Source organism: Populus trichocarpa, chromosome 2, assembly GCF_000002775.5.
Source record: "Populus trichocarpa isolate Nisqually-1 chromosome 2, P.trichocarpa_v4.1, whole genome shotgun sequence".
Taxonomy (NCBI): Eukaryota; Viridiplantae; Streptophyta; class Magnoliopsida; order Malpighiales; family Salicaceae; genus Populus; species Populus trichocarpa.
In genome coordinates, this window is record NC_037286.2 from 5416395 (window position 1) to 5434778 (window position 18384).

An 18384-nucleotide genomic window follows, 5' to 3' on the forward strand; every position below is an offset into this window, starting at 1 on the left:
TTTTTCATTGTTTTTTTTTTTTATTTCGCCATTCGATATTGGATTGTTTAATAATTGTGATTTATAGTTTTATTTTGTTTGTTTTTGAAAGGGTTGCCTCAGTATTACAACAAGATTGTAGATTTGATATATTAACTGAATAGGCTTAAATAAGGCTTTTTAAAACTTTTTTATATTTTTAATTTTTTTATTATCATTATAATTTTTATTTGTATTATTTAAATTACTTGAGTTTATTAAACCTGAATAACGAACCTCAGGTTTTTTATGCTACCAAAAAAAAACCCCTTACATTATTCTAGCATCTATTCATGGTTGGGTTGATATCTGCCTCTTGTAGTCAATTTCACGGCGGGGATGGTAGTTGCTTCCCCGGAACGGGCTCCATCTACATCAGGTCTTTCTTTGGGTTTTCTACCGCTATTCCCTCTCATGGCAAGGAGTTGGTGTTCTGCCGAGCTTCCTGTCTCGGTAAACTGTGGTTCTCATGTCAGCTTCCTCTTTTCCTTGTATATTTTGTCTCTATCTTGGTTTTGTCTTTTATTTATTTTTTTTTTTTTTTTACTGTGGTGATGTTGCCACCTTCCTGCTGTTTGCCTTTTGTTTTCTTTGCCAGCTCTTTTGGCACTTTTATATTTGATCCATTGGATAGAAAAGAAAAAGGCATGATCAATTAATGTATTGTATGATGATTATAATTTAATTTAGTGTTACAGTAAAGCCCAGGACAGGACCCTAACAAAAAAAACAAATCCATAAAACAGGCCTAAACATCCCAGTATCATTATAAAAAACTCAAAACAAGCCTAGAAAAGCTTAGGCCCATTATAAGAACACTTAAAAACCATTTAATAAGCCATTTGTTTAACCGGTTTTTAGGGAAAAAATCAAAACCAAACCAAACTGATCAGTTCAGTTGGGTTCATAATTTAGAAAAAAGATTTTAGTTTAATTTGGTTTTTATCCAAACCGAACCAAACCCGGTTCTGCTCATCCCACAACAACTCAAAGTTACAATACATGATTTTGGACCTGTTTGGAAGTATAGTTTTCGGTTATTTTTTAAAGTGTTTTTCATGTTGAAATGAATTAAAATAATTTTTTTTATTTTTTAAAAATTATTTTTAAAATCAGTACATTAAAACATAAAAAAAATAATTTTTAATAAAAAAATTTAATTTTTTAAAAAACACTCCATTGGAGCTGACCATACCAAACCCGGGAGGTCTTTGTGGATTAGGTTGACCTAAACTTTGATTTTTGTTAAAAAAATAAAAAGATATAAACTACGTTGTTTCAATTTTTTTTTTTTTTTTTAAAAAAAAAGCTCATAACGATATTAAAAAACAGGTTCTAGGTTGACCGTACAAACCAAGCCGGATCCTATAAATAGGCAACAACTTGCTCACCATGTCAGACTTTGATTTCCAAACACAAGTCACTCACTCCCTCTGCCGTCTCTCTCTCTCTCCCATTCGATTCGCTACCTGTCCTCCATTTCTGATTTACTTCAAAGCTCTCTCTTCAAAATCTTCCCAAATATAACTTTAGGTTTTCCTTTTCTATCTTTCTTTTTTTGTTCTGGCTCTCTTCAACAATATGTCATCAAAGCATCAATTTTTTTGCTGATCAGGTAAGAAACTCTTCTCCCTCTTCTATAATTATGGTGGTTTTCTGTGGTTTAGGAGAAAACGAGAGAGGAAAGGAGGGTATCTTTACTGTTTGTGAAAAGGGTTTCTTTGTCTAGAAATCTGCATGCATGTAGATTTTTTTATGGTTTTTTTTCTAAAGAAAGTCTAGACCCTTTTTTCTTTCATCCTTGTAATTGGTGTGTTTTGCAGTTTGTTATTTTCTTTTTCTTTTTTGTGACAAGCTGAAAAGTTTTGTTTTTTTAGCAGTGAACTGATAATTTTTTATTGTCCATCTTTTTACTTTGAAAACAGGGGTGATTAATTAGTTCAATTATATTAAGTAAGGACCTCTTTTTCGGGGGGGGGGGGGGATATTGATGGGGTCTACCGAAACTGTTGTTGTTCAAAGTGAAGGGTTTGATTTTATGCATGATGAGAGGTTGGATCGGAGGTTGAAGAGAAGGAATATTGGCACTCGACGATTCAAGGTCAATTCTAATGGAAAAACCGACAGCTGTAAAGACATTACAGCTCTGAAGAGTAGCTCTGAAATTTTTTGTGCTCAGAAGGATGGCCATGACAGCGATGTTGGTGATGAAGATTACAGGAAGTATCATGATGGTTCAGTTAGAGGGCCGTTTATTGATAGTGATGCTCATCTTGACACGAAGTCTTCTTCATCCAAGAAAAATAACGAAAGATACAGTGGTATTAAATATACCGTGTCTCCAATGAATGCACCCACCAGCAGCAGCTGTATTCTACTTGATGATGATGATGATTATGAGGTTGATGAACATTACAAGAAGTTTTTAAAGGACTTAGATGGAGGGCTGTATGTTGATAGTGACTGTGATGCTTGTGTGGATATCAAGTCTTCATCCACGAGAAATGTCAGGTCAACTGATAATGGTAATGCTGTTGACCTTGTTAATCGGTTTGTGGAGAATAGTGTTGGCATTAATGGGGCTTTGGATGGTGGTAATGCGGATACTAGTTTTGTTGATGATGATACTGCTCCTATGCCTCTGCCTGATGGCATTGCTAGTGTTGGGACAGTTGATGTTGGTCTAGATGGTGCTAGGGCTGGAGATAATGATATCGTTGATGGTGGGCATCTCAATAATGGCATTGTTGGTGAAGATGAAGGAGATGATGGTAATAATAAAGATGATGGTTTTGTAGGTGATGGTGCCGACACTAATGAGGATCCTGACTATAAGATGTTCTTGGATAATCTTAGACAGGATGGGAAATCATGCATTCTTGAGATTCCGCTGACTAATGAGATATCAATAACTGTTAGGTATGACTTACAAGATGGCGCATATGATGGGTGTAACATTGAGAAACCAAACACTCAGAAGGACTGTCCAAAGAGAAAGAACAAAGGAACCACGGAATTGTTGAAGAATGATTCGAGAATTGAGAGAATGAAAACGAGGAGTGTTACGAGGAAAGAGAGAGCGGCAGCTTCGAGAAAATTGAGGGGTGTTCCAGCAAGAGCAATGAAGATTTCAGTGGTTGAAAGCAAGAAGAAAACAAAATATATGAATCCTATTTCTTGTAGAGCAGATGGACATGCTGGCAAAAGGCCTAATTCAGAATCTCTTGGTCCAACTAATTGCAAGAGCAAACATGAAATGAAATTGGATATGAACCAGAGAATATTGAGGGATGTCCCAGCCCGAGAAAGAAAGGTTTCAGCTGTTGAAAGGAATTTGAACGTGGAAACTGTGGATCTTACAAATGAAGGCGCAAGTAAAAGGCCTAGTCCAGAAGCTCTTAGTTTGACTAATTTCGAGCGCAAACACAAGGTGAAAATGACAATGGTGAATCATATAACAGAGAATCAAAGAAAATCCAGGGCTGCTCCATCCAGAGAGAGAAAGATTTCAGCAGTTGAAAGTAAGGTGAGAGAGGAACCTTCGAATCTTGTTTCTTGCAGAGAAAATGTAATTGCAAGGAAAAGACCTAGTCAACAAGCTATTGGTATGAATAATTGCAAGCGCAAACATATGCATCTGGATATGGAGAATTGTAGGATGGAAACTCAACAAAATATAAAGGATGTTCCAGCCAAAGAAAGGGGAAATTCGGCAGTTGAAAGGACGTTTGAAAAGCAGTCCCCGAATACAGTCCCACATGGAGCTGATGGGCATGCAAGTAAAAAGCCTAGTCCACAAGCCCCTAGCTCCACAAATTGCAAAAACAAATGTGAGATGAATCTGGATATGGTGGATCATAGCTACCAAAGTTTTTTGAATTCACTTAAAAAAAATGGTAGATATGCAGTATTTGCTCCTCAAAGTGGAAAAGGAGTTTTGTTTGGAGAGGATGAACAGGGTTCCTCTGATTCTGAGGTGATTGTCATGGACAAGGATCAATTTCTTGATGGAAATGATACTCCATTTGTGAGTTCAAAAGCATACATTGTAGAGGTAATTCATCCTTTCCTACCCCAATTCTTTCGTTTCCTTATTTATCATGTTTCTGTGCTTTCAAATGAATTATGTTAGCATAATTATAACAGCTGAAGTCTGTTTTGGATTTATGTTTTTGCAAATTAAGGATGAAGGTTGGATGGACAACGGAGTTTCCAGTAAATTTAGAGAGGAACTTTTGAAAATCCTTGAAAAACCTTATGATGAAAGGGAGTTTGAAGACCTGTGGCAAAGAATATCTCACCGAAGTCATGTGAACCGTGATATAAACTTGCGGAGTGGGTGTATAAGATTTGAAACAAAAGCTATTGGAAAATCTTATCTTGACCATCATGCAGGTGATTTTATCATCAGCATTGTTTTTCAGTTTACAAATGCATGCCATCTGAATTTTGAGCTCTTGCTACTCTCTTTGTTACTCTCCTTCTCTCAGTATTTATGCATGGCCATGATTGATATACCATTTTTATGATTTTTTATTATTTTGTTTGTAACTTACTAGTAATTTTTTTTTATTTGTTCTTGTAGATCTTGAAGCAAAGATCCGATCAGCTCAGGGTAATCAGCCAGAAATTTTGAATCTCATGCGTGGTTTTTTCTATTGGTTGATGGTGAGTATAAACTTCTATTGTGTTTTCTTTTCAAAACCTTTTTTAGTGTTAACATCAATCTGTTTCAGTAATGCATTTAATCAATGAACGAACCAAATTGGAAATTATCTTTCTTTTCAATTCAACAAGGAAGACAACTGTCTTTGGTTTAGCATAGATATCTATTAAATTGCTAGTTTTAGCCTTAGGTAGACTGTTGTGACCTCGACTTTCCATATTTGCCAGTTAACACAAAATAATTTATGGACCCGAATTTGCTTTGTGTGCTTAAACGTATTTGACATTGTTTTAATTGTTGTAAGCACAAATATGGCACTTTCTAATCCATATGGTTGTTACTTTTTTGTCCAGAATGCATCGCATGCTGGATCTCGAGCACTTCGACCTTGGCTGGACTCTTTATGTTTGAAAGTGCGGCCACAACATAAGAAGGAGATAGATGTCTTATGAGTGACTGAATTAGATCATGAAATATAATCTAGCATGTGAAGAAGATTGGTAGATGCGAAGGTTGTACTTCCAAAAACTATACCAGGTAGAAGGTGCCAATGTATAGAATGCTAAATACTGATGCAACTTTTAGCAGCTCGTGGAGATGAGCCGTCAGTATGAAACCGTATTTAAACATTCCACATCTCAACTTGATGCTTTCGTCTATGTTTTGTCTGGACACCCTATCTGTATCTTATGATTGTACATCTTCCAGCTGGCCATCATTGTTAAATAGAATGCGTGGTTTCCCCATGCTGAAATTCAGGACCCTTGCATTCATGTTGTATTTGATTTCTCCATCATACAGCAGCTTCCTTAATGTAGTGCTCTATATCCGAACCAATCAGTCGCAGTGTGTATTCTGTCAACAGGGCACCCTGTTTGCACATAACACGACAGTATTCGTAAGGCATAACAGGGATCCACTGATCACCCAGACAGAACTTTACAGAACACATCTTCCATTCAAGATTGATACAGATGCTTGGTAATTTCCAGGTTCCCTGGCATCCTTTTATTCAAATCAAAGCTGTTGTTGGTTAAAATGCAGTATGAGGATGCTTCAGCAGTATCAGTGCCGATTGGATGGAAAGAAGATGATTTCAGTCCTAAAGTTGCAGCCGAAAAAAAAAGTTTTAAGTTGATGTTTTCTGGAATGGATTTTTTGTTGCGGTTGGGATGAAGAAAGATGTGGTTATATCACAAAACGCCTCAACATCTATCACTTGATTTGGCGTACTCTTTGGATTAAAGATGTGTTTGTAAGGGGGTAAAGGAAGCCGACTATCTCCCTGCCCCCAACTCTTTAGTCTTTATCATGATGCAAAGATCAGGGTAAGCATGTATTTACCGATGCAGTTCCATTTGTTTTAGGTTTGATACGGGACTTTCATGGGAGATTTAATATGATATAAAGACTACTAATTAATTCAGGTGCTCTTGTTTTTCAATGAAAAACGAATAAAAAAAATGTCATGACATTAAATCATTTCCGATAATAATTTCAACCTGTGTTTCTTTCTAAGAGGGTTTGCAAATCTGAACAAAAGATGGAGTAGAACTTCCAGCAATTTGAACAATTTTAAGTTCTCTCAAGATTAAAAAATGCATGATTTTTATGGCAGACTCGCCTCGTAGTGATCCACAAGCTCCTGGAAGTAGGAGTAAACCTTATGGCAACTCTCTTCTGTCCAAACGAACTCATCTGTAGGATCAAGGATAAGGGTGAGCTTATCCATCCGAGTTTGATCGAACTCACAAGTTTCTGGGTCAATGTAGGCAGCATAGATTCTCACGTGCCGTGTGACGCTGCTGAGCCACTGCCCTCCATATTCCCTGCTCATGTTCTTGCTCTTCACGTTCACTTGTGGTTCCACTGGTCTTGGTTGCGTTGGTTGCTTCACTTTCTCCTGTTCTAGCTCTTTTTCTTCTTGTGCATCCACTTCCTGTGATCCTTGGACTTCAGCTTGCTGCTGAGCTGAAACAGAGATTATGTGTCTCCTTCTCAGTTCTCTTCTGCCTCCAAGCCAACCCAGCATAGAGAACTTTGCACCAGCTAGGTAAGAGGAAGTTGCTGCCATTGCTAAAAATCTAATGCGCTGTAGCATTTGGCACTGGTAGTCAAATTCTATTAACTTTTTGTTTGCTAGCTTTTTAGAGATTTACTTTCCAGTACTTGAGATTTTGGGAAATTCTTAAAAAAGCCAGCAGATTGAAGTCCATTTATTTTCTGGATAAGATAAGACTTAATTTTATTGACGGTACGAAGGTCTGCGTGGTGAAGAAAAGCAGAAAATGATGGGCTGCCACGAATTGAGCTATGGCACTCTCTTATAGCCTGGCTTTTAGCTTTTAGCTTTGAGCTTAATGTAGGGTTTCTATTTCCTTCTCTGTATGTATATTTTTGGGCTCTTTAAATTGTGCTTCTACATTAATGAATTAAAAAGACGTATTGTCCATTTGCAACGGTGGACTTTGGACGTTCAAAACATTTGAGCTGATCATTCTTGCCACCCTCGACCTTTTTTCTTTCTTGGTTTTGTGAGGAACAGGCACCAAAGGATGCGTACAGGGTAACGCATGGCATGACTGCACAAAAACAAAGATGATTTAAGTTTACGGCGATATTAATTAATGATTAGCAACTCCAAATTTGTAGTAATTATTACTCTGAATTTTCTCACTCCCTTCTGCAATGCAAAGGCTAAATATAATCTCATATTCCTGGCCTGAAAATGCCTGACGTTCAATAACTAACTTTGATACCACTATCTTTTTTGCACAGCGCTCATGGCTCTGCCAGAAGAACTGGGATCGATTCTCGATTCTCATCAGTATTCCAGAAATCAAACTTGACGGAAACCTTCCAACTCATTCAAGTTCAACTTCGGAGCCATGCCTATGAAAAGGCCACGATTTTTCAAGCACAACTAATGCCGAGCACAATGCTTTCATCCTCCAGGGAGGGGGGGGGGGGGTAACAGTAGTATTATTGGGCGCCAAAAGAGCATGAGAAACACAAAATTAAAGAAGTTGGAAGGACGAAAACTTAGCAGCATCATTTCATTTATGAATTATTACAACGTATCATGTACACAAAGGAAGCCACAAAATGTATTCCTATAAAAAGACTATAAATGAAAGAAAAGAAAAGAAAACACAAGGCATCTGTATTCCTGTTCCTAATCCTATTCCTGTTCCTATTCCTATTTCCTAATGAAGAACTAACATATACCCTATGCACAACCAAAGAAGGTTGCAAGCTCATCAAAATCATTCCATCTTTTCCCACGCTATTCTATTGACCGAAAGGCATTTGCAATGACAGAAAACCAGAGTGATAAAACCTGATTTGCCTCCTGTACAACAAACAGACTTCCTGTGGCACAAGCTTGGTGCTTAAAAATTGAGCTACCAGAGATCTTGGCGTTAGATGTTCATTATACGGACTGGTTTAATTAACTTATCAAGATCACCTAATTGCAAGTTCAAGGGGTCACTATCACCGAATGCTGTATGCAGATCACCTGGATTGTTATTTTCTACCACTTCTTCATCACTAACATCAAGGCTGATATAATCAGCAATTCCTTTAAAACAAATGGTATCATTATCTTGCACATAGAGCTTTCCAGGCACTGCATTTCTCGTCTTAGTGGCATTGATGTGCATCAAGCCAAAATATCGCCCTTGTGCATTGTTCTCTCGTGATCGCTTGCTTTTCTTTTCCTTCGTTCTGTTTTTGGGGTGGTGTAGCTTGCATTTGGATCCTTGAGGACAGGATCCTATTGCTTCAAAGGAGGGGCAGACATAGCTGTGCTTCTTCGGACACTGCATAGCAGATTTATATTGCATTTACAAGCTTAAGGTTTGCGAGGTGTGTGGGCGGAGAAAGAGAGTCATCAAGCATTAAAAAAACAATAGATATCTCTAAGGATTAAACAGAAAAGATCATCAGGAATGAAATGAAGCATTTCTAAAACTTGTTTCAGGGGCAAAACAGTATCTCAAAGCCTAATCAATTGGATAATCTTATAGCAATTGCCAGAGACAGCTTGCGTCAGCCAGCGGTTTTAAGGAAAGGAAGGTCCGGTGGGCGGGCAATCCTACAAGTAATAATGTCCCTGTAATTTTACTGGATGTGGCAATGTAAATCATCTTTGGAGCAACTAGCACATATTTTTCTCCTTTTGACGAAAATTCAATATTTAATCATCAAAAGTCAATCAAAAACAAGTTACTCGAATACAAAGAACATGTCAATACCTCATTCCCATCAGCACAATAGCCCCTGAGAAATCCCTCGCAGGTAGAAGCATTTGGGTTGACATGCACGTGTCTATAAGGGCAGTTTTTATTGGTACAAAGGCCTGCCAGAAAAATTCTCAGAATCCTGCACTATCACTAATAGATTATACAAAAGCATAATAGAAGGGGTGAAAGCACCTTGCAAAAAGTAAGAACAATCAGGCATCCTTTCAGGAATGACCTGCAAAAGAAATAAAATCAAGAAGGAATGTCAACAAAGGCAAATCAGCCATTTGAAACAGGGATGTCAAGTTCTTTTGACTAGAAACCTTATGAGTCAATTTGCAGTCAGGATTGAAACATAAACCATTCAAAAACTTTGTGCAGACAGCAATTTTGGAGGAATCATGAATGAAAGGACATTTCCCATCATCTTTGTTGCATTTTCCAAATCTTGTGAAAAATTGACAGTACTTTCGCTTTCTGGCCAACCGTGATCTTGCAGTGTGCAAACTCCATCGTACTTTTTCACTGGCCAAAATGCGAGTTCGCTTCTTGGGATCTCTTATGAGCTGGTTACCATTGCCAATTCGAACATATCTGCCAGTTTTAAAATTTGTTTGTAAGCAGCCACTTTTATAACCCAGTAACCAAAACATAAATCATAGGTTTCTAAAATATCAGGCAATTAACAATCCACCGTGCTCTCAACTAGAAACTAAATATTCAAAAGCAACAAAACCAAAGACATACTCATCTTTCCCAATCATTAATCTCCTTGGAATATACAGCTTCTTGGCATCCTTTTCTTTTTGAAGGGCTCCGGCGCACGATGACTCATCATCTACAAATCATTTTTCTTCACTTATTAGAAACCAATTCGGTGGCATAGGCCCAAGCTATCAACACCCAACACAATAAATAACCTACAAAATGAACAACAAAAAGATCAATAAAGGACCACCTGATATCCTCTGAAGAGTCCGCCTTGAAGAATCCATTTTGTAGCGTACTGAACCAACACGGAAAATGCGTTCTCCTGCAAAAAAATTGTAAGTATATTTTCAAATCCATTATATTATAGTTCTACAAGACAATCATTAAAAGCATATTTCAAAAAACCACATGGATGAATGAACACTAAAATCCCATACAAACAGATTATAAGCAAGCACTATGGAGACATCTGCAGACCAGAATCACTGCATATTCAGCGCAGCTCCATACTTCGAGTAAACTTACGAGAAATGTTTCTACTCTTTGTTGGACAAGCAACGTGTGCAGCACCTCTCTGTTCCCTTTTCTTTCTCTCTGCTGCAGCAACAGCCAGGGTAGCTTCCTGCATAGAAGCAAAATGGAGTATTTTCAAGAATGATGAAACTCTTACATTGTAAAGTGAACATACATGGACTTCAAATCTGTTTAAATAGGAAAAATAAAACAAAAGGTTTGCCTGCAATCCAGCCTAACTGACCTCATTGGCTTTCTTTGAGTGCTTTTCAATGGATTTTGACCATTTTAAACTAGACCCACCAACACTTAATACCTTGGATTTTCGAAGTGAAAATCCATGTTTTGACCTCGTGTACTCTGTATTCCTCTTTCTCAAAAGTAGCAATTTCCTGCTGAGAAAGAATGGCAAGTTTTTTATTTTTTTGTGGAAAGTTACAAAAGACAGTGAAATTAGTAGCAGAAACCTAAAGGAAAACACCACCAGTTATTGTACCCAATTGTAGACAAGGAACTATGATCAGAAATGGAAGACGAATTTGGCAAGGAACTTCTCCTATAGGTTGCTCTTTTCCAGGGAAACAAATGAGGCAAGACCTTCCCACAATGCGACGAATCACCATCATTCTTTGATAACTGTGCACCATGCAGTGTCCAGACTAAAGACAACTTAGAAGGTTTACAAGTCTTTGTCACAACTGCAAATGATGGCCAACTTCAGTTTATTTTCTAATGATTCTTGATTTGTCAAAATAAAATGATAAAAAAAGCTATTCCAACAATATCTGGAAGCTAATTCATTGGAAGTAAATCATGACCAAGATCACAATACGTAACTTGCAGAAACACACCAAGTTTGGGGGGGCTGTGAACAGAACTGCTATAGCTAAAATTAAAATTTGGAATGCAAGAAATGGAAAGAATGTCTTTGCTTAATAAATATTTCCGTTCATAAGCAGAAGCCATTTAACAATTAAGATTAGCTAGAGCCCAACAAATGATGAAAAGCTATTCCAACAATATTTCCACATTATACCAGGGAGTATATTATGGCTTCATCCACTGTGGGCTACAGCTTAACATAGAAAAAATTACTTAAAAATTTGCTACAACAGACATTATAAACGGGTACAAAAAAAGTTATGCAGAGAATGTCTATGCCAAGCAAAAAGTTTAGCTAGAACTTTAATTTCCATATAATGTTCAAAGGATATTAGAATACATGGATCTTCAAACTATTCAATTTCTAGTATAAGATAACATCCCAGATACATTTTGTTTTAGAAAGAATTAAGGAAAAAAGAATTAGTCAAAAACTAGTTTTCCAATGATGTTTGGACTAACTTGAACACATTAGGTAAGTACATCCAAAAAAGTGGTGATCACTCAAACAAAGAATCCATGATTATGTATGATGCATGCACACTAACTGGATTCATATCTTCTTAATAAAAATCGGTCCACAATAAATAAATTATGCCATTAATTTTGCCAGTTCATTCTTAGATATATGATACAAGCAGCGCGATAGCCAGAACTCCATGTTCTCATACATAAAGCTGATCCCAACTTTATCTCTTTATATAGATTCAGAAAATTAATAAAACACTGGAGCCTGAGACTTCCTGCCAGCCAATTCATTTGACCAAGATGTCATCAGTTAAAAAAGAGGGCTCATACCAAAGCATTCTCAATTTGCCTCCCTCAGAGTAACTAAACTGATAGCATAATTAAATAGCTTAGGGGTGTACGCATTCAGTAGAAACACAGCAAATGTGGAATAAAATGTAGGGTGAGAGATTTTTATCAGAAAAAGAACCCAAGGTGAGAAACATGTATTTCGAACTTCAACAAGTAAATAGTAAAAGAAGGTATAGTCAATGAAAGCTGCTCTGCAGAGTTTGCACAGAGCATGTCAGGTGTTTTAGGTGCTCTTCCAGAACCTGAAATATGGAACCAAATTCTGTTTTTTTTCCCCACTTGCTAATATTGAATCTCACTACTCGAATCCAGAGATGTCTTTACCTCTGCACCAGGACTACATTACCCCACTCCCTCAAAAAAGGCTCCTCGCATGGCTATGATATAATATAACACCTAAAATTTTCCTGTTGTGCAAGTGCTTTCAGCCTCGATATTATAAAAGTCATAAGATACATAAGCCTCATAATCAACCAGTTCATTTAGATTGATCTTCACGGAGATTAAAAATGCAGTGAGTGAGAGAGAGATAAGTTGATCAAACACACCTTTACGCTGTCGTCTCTTACTAAAATTTCTGCTGAAAGAGTTAAGAGCAGTTTGTCCCTCTGAATTTAAACTTTCATCAGGGATGCTGGCTGTCTGCTTGATCTGACTTTCCAGTGAAGTCCTAATTAGCTGATTTTTCCTCCTCTTGTAATAGCTATCAGATGATGTGTTATGAGCATTTTGAACAGAAGACGCGCAAGGATTTGAAGATGCAACCAACTGATTTGATTTTCGCTTAACATATGTTAGGCTCTTACCATTTGCTAAAGCCACGGTATTCCCATCATTTGTATCACTGTGACATTCCAAATTACTAATTTGGCTATTTTGAGTAATTGGAGATCCTGAAATTTTCAACACGTCATCAGAAGACTTTGGAACGTCATTGCTTTCCAACAATTTTGCTGGGACCGTTACGGTTTCAGTACAAAGAGAGTGAAGATGCTCAGCTAATGGTGAAGATGCACGACCCCCCAAAGAGTTGCTTGCTCGATTTGATATTTTAGAGACACTAGATAGTGAAGGTGTTCTCGGTTTCTCAAAAGAAGCATCCATGCCTCCTGTTCTCAAAACATTGAGAGGATCAGCAAGATCAATTCTACTGTCAGAGCCAGCACTCTTCTTTGGCTCATCAGTACCAGAAGAGTTGAGCTGATATACAGAAGAACTCAAAGCATGGGGGCCTGGGGATTGAGCAACTGAAGTAGGTTTTCTGACAAGACTGTTACCCTTGCGAATGTAAGAGGTGCGCTGGGACTTATCGCCTTTTCTAGGAAATAGCCTTTGCGCAGGAACAGTGCTCGAGAAAGCCTTGTTTGATGGCGGAGCAGAATCAGAGCAATTATCATTTCGATGCCATGTTCGAGTTTTTGAGATGCGAGATGAAGAAGCTGAACTCTTTGAAGCAGAAAAAACAAAAGATGAGCGACCTGAATAAATCTTAGAAATAGGATGACTACTATGGTTCTTCTTTCCATATAAATCCCCACTCTTGGCATTTGGCATCTGAGTTGTAATTTTGGAATCCTGTGAAGGCAAATGCCCTGTCTTCCCAGTCAACAACTGATCACGTTCCACTGCATGATCCAAATTTAAAACAACTTTAGCATTTTGTGAACTTGAAATACTCATAGATGAGTCAGAACCAACATTGATTACAGGCCTCTCAGCTGGAATTTTATCATCATTCTCATGAATCTTTTCAACTGAATTTTTGCTGAGGGATGTGCCCATGACATCAGGCAAAGTTTCTGGAGAACCCCTATCAGACAGTGTCTCAGGTACAATCTCCACAAGTTCATCACCGGAATTGGTAAAAGAAACTCCAAAGCCATCTCCAAATGAAGATGGATTGTTTGACATACAAGGCGAATCATTCTTTGCACCATGAAACCCGCCATCATCCACATCTATACTAGGAATATTTTCATCCAAGTACTGGGTCTGAAGTTTTGAAGGGATTTGGCAATGATCAGTCACACTCTCAGTACCGACTTGTTCTTCTGCAGCATCAATGTCCACTTTGGCTCCCTCAACAGCATCAATATCCATGTAATCATTTTGATTCCTACCTCCAACCATAACTGGAGTGGTGTTTATGATGTCCTCGCCAACCGATACAAATAGACTATGTGATGTCACTTTTTTAACTGCCAGTTCCTCAACAGACAAATGAGATTGAACATCTTTTAGACCATCAACTTCAAATGCATCTTTGATAGAAGCCACAGAGCTTAAATGCTCCCCTGCTGAACCATTTTCAAGCAGCGCAGTGATCCCCTTCTGCGCCAATAGCAAATCAGAAGTACACAGAGAATCCATATCAGACACTACAACTTCCCCTTTTGGCAGTGTTAGACTATCACCAGAATTGGATGGCACTTCCATACCTGATGTAGAGTTACCTGCAAATACAGGTCCCTCATCAGCATCAGATTCTACTGGAGAACACAATTCCAGTTGAGGAGCAGAGGACTTTCTATTCTTTTCATTCCTTTGTGATGCCCCTCTTTGACCAACATCAGCACTACTCCTGACAGAAACCTTAGCCGCTGAAACATCTGTTAAACTGCCCTCATGAAGAACACTGACAACATTACTACAAGATTGTGAGCCAGCATCCACAAATTGAGCACCAGAAAACGTACACTGAGCTGTACCATCATCTTCAAAACATAATCTCAAAGTTTTGTCCACCCAATGTGCAGTGGTACTGGTGACCATATTTGCAGGCTCCAAATGCATGTCAGGTACATCTGTCCTTGATAAATCTGACTGAGGCATTTCAATTTTTTTATCGTTCTCCTTAATGTCATTTGCCTCCTCCTCGCCGCCACTTGTAGAAACCTTGGTGTCTAGAGAACCTCTGATGGGTTCACTCTCCAATGTTTTAGCAGCCCCATATTGAGATAGCTCCTCACCCATACCATCACCAGTTCCATGGCCGGAGATATCAATTTCTTCTACATTAGTAAAGCAGTTTGGTGAACCCAAAATGGTCCCTACTCCCTGATTGAGGCGTATGACAGCATTCTGACTTCCTGTTTCCTCTGAAATGGATACAGTGAAAATTTCATTGCTTCCTACAGGGAAACTAGCACCCTGAAGGAAATCAGTGATGCCACTCTCAGCTAATGGGCTACCCTGATTTCTACAGGGCTCCTTGCAACCAACATCAGATGTCCCCTTGTCAGAAACCGTAATTCTCTGTTGTGAGTTGATTGAAGCAACATCTAAACCCATCACAGGGATACATGAATACATAGGATCCTCATGAATTATCGTTTTTTCTAAACTTAATAAACCAAAATCAGTATTGCCCTCAATAGAATCCATAACCTTGAGAGATCCCCTCACTGCATTGTTCTCAAGTAAGCAAGAATCTCCATTCTGACAAGGCTGCTTGCTGACATCTTCAACACCACCAATATCAGAGCTAATAATTTCATCCAGAGATTTTGTTAAACTGTCGTCAATATTTGGGATAGCATGCAAGGCTTCGGCACAATCACCATTTACAAAACTCTCACCAAATTTGGTTTCGTTGTGATTTGAAGAGCCCAAGGGAGAACGTGAGCAGCTCTTCTTTCCACTGCTATTATATGAAAATAAATTACCAGAATATGCTCCGGCACCAGCCTGCCCTGATTCCATAAACTTTTCAAATCTCTCCACCCTGTCATTCTCAGGTATCACTGTAGCTTCAATTGGACAAGGCTGTGAATTAACATCAGCCACAGTTGCAGCCTTGTCAGTGTCACGGGGTTCAGCTGGAGTATGGGCAAAGCTATCTGCTTTCACAGGTTCATCACGAGTTTTTGTTGGTTGTGAACTAGATAAAGTTGAATTATGGCTTACAACTTTCTTCACTACTCTCTTGACAACTTTTTTCTTCTTTCCACCGAGTGAAGATATTTTACCAGGCGTTCCAATTCTAACAGCCACAGTCCTCTTCATAGACATCTCCACTCTATTCTTTAGAGGCATTGAACTACTATCTCGCACATTAGTAATACCAGAAGCTATAACTCCCTCTCTGGACTTCTTTAGATCCTTGTCAGAACTGGAAGCTTTACTTGCAACACTTGCACCTTTGCCCACTTCTACTGCAACCTTGCTGGGTTTATTCATTGATGAATTAATACTGTCCTTATCCTTAGCAGGGACCAGCACTTTCCTAACTTTACTATTCCTAGGTGTCAAAATCGTTTCAGAAGCACCCACTGTAGTTGAAGAAGGCGTCAAAATTGCCTTGGCTACCAATGAATTAGACTTAAAAGACACATCAAGCTCTACTGGGCTTCCCTCTCTTTCTCCCTCTCCCATCCCACGATCTGTGTGTATAACCTTATCTTTATCTTTACCTCTAAAAAAACCAGATTCCTGATCTTTACCTCTAAAAGAACTAGATTTGGTATCATCAACATAACCTGAGTAAGGCAATCTCTCATCCTCTCTGTTCCTGTAACTAGGCTGTTGAATCCTAAGTAGAGCACTCTTTTTCTGTACCTGCTTCCTAGGAGTCCTATTGAACTCATAACTACCCTCTCTACTTCTTTTACCACCATGCCTTTCCACCTCCAAATTCCCTTCTCTACTCCTATAATGCTCACGTTTCCCAGTAGCAATCCTAGTTTCACCATCACCAATCTCATTACTACCAAATTCAATCGATGAATCACGCGGTTCTCTCACGACCTCTCTATCACGAAACCAACTCTGATTCGCACTCCCCTTATCATGATAATCATAATTCAAACGACGTCTATTCTCATAATTCCCCGAATTTGACTCAAAACCCCTCACTTGATTCGATACAGTTCGAAAATCGCCAGCAGAAGATCTATCAGAATTCGATCCAAATTCACCACGAATATGATAATGCTCGCTCTCACGATCAATCACGATATTACGGTCCTGAATAAGTCTAGAATTAGGATTGGGATTACCTTCCAATTCATGCCTAGTTTGCCGATCATGACGCAGAACCCTAAAATCAGGTCGGGGTTCATGAACACGGTGGTCGGATTCTGGTAAACGACGCGGCGGCAGACGCTCGTCGTTGAATTGATGAGAAACCCTAGGCAGTTGAGTGAAGTGAGGGAGGTCATGGTGCGACAGCTGGGGGTGATAGTTATCGTGAATTGGGGTGATTAGGGCTATGGTTATAGGAGAATTGAGGGTTCCGAGGGGAGAATTGTGGTGTTTGTGGTGGACGGAGTTGTTGTGGAGGTGGCGGCTGTGGTGCAAGGAAGTTGATATGGTGATGAAAATTAAGGTTGTTACGGTAAGGAGGAGGAGGAGGGGGGGGAAGAGGAAGAGTAGGAGAAGGAGGATTGGCGTACTTTGTGTGATGGAAATAGGAAGATCGAGGATCCATAGCGGTGGTAGCTATTCTTTGATCTTTGACGTATCTGTGTGGCCGCGTTTGGACCATGTTATGAAAGAAAAGAACGAGAGGGTGATCTCTCTTTGTTACGCTCTCAGCCGGCTGTTTACGCGTGTGGTTGATTATTTCCTGTTTTCTATTTGTACTTTTGAAGAAAAAATCAGAAATTGCATTTGGTTTTAGAACCATAAGCCAAAATGAACTCCACAATATGTGACAAATGAAAAGCTTTAAATCAGAGTAATATTTTAATTTCTTAGAAAATTAAAGTGAAAAAATGATATTTTTTTTAAATACAATATTTCTCAATCTAAAAAGCTTTTTATAAAAATATATATATATATAAAAAAAATTAATCATCAAAAATGGTACAATAGCTCGTGAATAGTCAAGCTCAGTAGTTTGTGATATATTAGATTCTAATAATTTCTTTTTTTATATTATTTTTTTTAATTCATTGATTTTTTTTTTAGGAAACATATAACACTTTATTGAATAAAAGATATAGGGACGATCTTTTGACTCATTCGAAACTCGATTTAGATTTGTGGTTAGAGGCAGTATCATCCAGTGAACCTGATAGAAATCGGATGTACGATATCTCAAATACCATAACAAGAACTTGCAGATAGTCCGAAGTATTTCAACTGTTGGATGCTCGCAATCAATTCCAAGTACTCAAACTCTAGAGTTTGAGGCGATTTTAAACCAACAAGTTAAAACTTAAACAACTCATCTTCTGTTGCTAAGATAGAATAACTTATTGTTATGCTTAAATCATAATCATAGTAAAACAGGCATTAGTAAATTAGTAATAGGATACTAGGATGCAATACATATCCCATCTTCGCAGTTTGATGATTCCGAATCTCTTAATTGATTGTTACCCTTGATTCCTTTACATGTTCGCAAATTAGTTTTTTGTTTTCCATAATCAAAGTCTCTATGCATCTTTTACCAGTTGTTCGGGCAAAAGGAGAAAACGAGGCTAATTATTTTGCCCATACAGTACTGCTCTGTATCTTGTTGTGCAATTGATAGGCCTTTGCAGAGGTGGAAGGTGGAGAACAGGGATATTTTCATGGGCGAGT

General features: G+C 38.3%; 3 protein-coding genes across 3 annotated transcripts; 1 reads left to right on the top strand and 2 right to left on the bottom strand.

Annotated features, from left to right (window-relative positions):
- The first annotated feature begins 1408 nt into the window (after positions 1 to 1408).
- On the top strand, positions 1409 to 5447 carry LOC7467857 (uncharacterized). The gene is made up of 5 exons (XM_002300924.4): positions 1409 to 1633; positions 1944 to 4072; positions 4203 to 4413; positions 4604 to 4686; positions 5038 to 5447. The coding sequence occupies exons 2-5, from the start codon at positions 2009 to 2011 to the stop codon at positions 5134 to 5136; spliced, it is 2457 nt and encodes an 818-aa protein (XP_002300960.4). The 5' UTR covers positions 1409 to 1633; positions 1944 to 2008; the 3' UTR covers positions 5137 to 5447.
- On the bottom strand, positions 5186 to 7166 carry LOC112326486 (NAD(P)H-quinone oxidoreductase subunit M, chloroplastic). The gene is made up of 2 exons (XM_024594422.2): positions 6309 to 7166; positions 5186 to 5555 (listed from the first exon to the last, which is right to left on the bottom strand). Exons 1-2 carry the CDS (start codon positions 6783 to 6785, stop codon positions 5478 to 5480), a joined length of 555 nt encoding a protein of 184 aa, XP_024450190.1. The 5' UTR covers positions 6786 to 7166; the 3' UTR covers positions 5186 to 5477.
- Positions 7167 to 7716: 550 nt separating this feature from the next.
- LOC7467858 (uncharacterized) lies at positions 7717 to 17433 on the bottom strand. Its single transcript, XM_052450665.1, is given in 11 exon segments — positions 7717 to 8508; positions 8944 to 9047; positions 9124 to 9166; positions 9255 to 9525; positions 9679 to 9769; positions 9890 to 9964; positions 10168 to 10264; positions 10400 to 10547; positions 10652 to 10853; positions 12405 to 17050; positions 17052 to 17433. Coding segments are annotated over 11 exon segments (6369 nt in total). The 5' UTR covers positions 17342 to 17433; the 3' UTR covers positions 7717 to 8106.
- Between the last annotated feature and the right edge of the window lie 951 nt (positions 17434 to 18384).

Excerpts from the sequence above, each read along its gene's own strand:
- LOC7467857 (XM_002300924.4), top strand. The coding sequence starts at position 2,009 with ATGGGGTCTACCGAAACTGTTGTTGTTCAAAGTGAAGGGTTTGATTTT. Across the intron at positions 4,073-4,202 it reads CAAAAGCATACATTGTAGAG|GATGAAGGTTGGATGGACAA; the intron begins GTAATTCATCCT and ends TTGCAAATTAAG. Across the intron at positions 4,687-5,037 it reads GTTTTTTCTATTGGTTGATG|AATGCATCGCATGCTGGATC; the intron begins GTGAGTATAAAC and ends TTTTTTGTCCAG.
- LOC112326486 (XM_024594422.2), bottom strand. The coding sequence starts at position 6,785 with ATGCTACAGCGCATTAGATTTTTAGCAATGGCAGCAACTTCCTCTTAC. Across the intron at positions 5,556-6,308 it reads AGCTTGTGGATCACTACGAG|GGTGCCCTGTTGACAGAATA; the intron begins GCGAGTCTGCCA and ends ATGTGCAAACAG.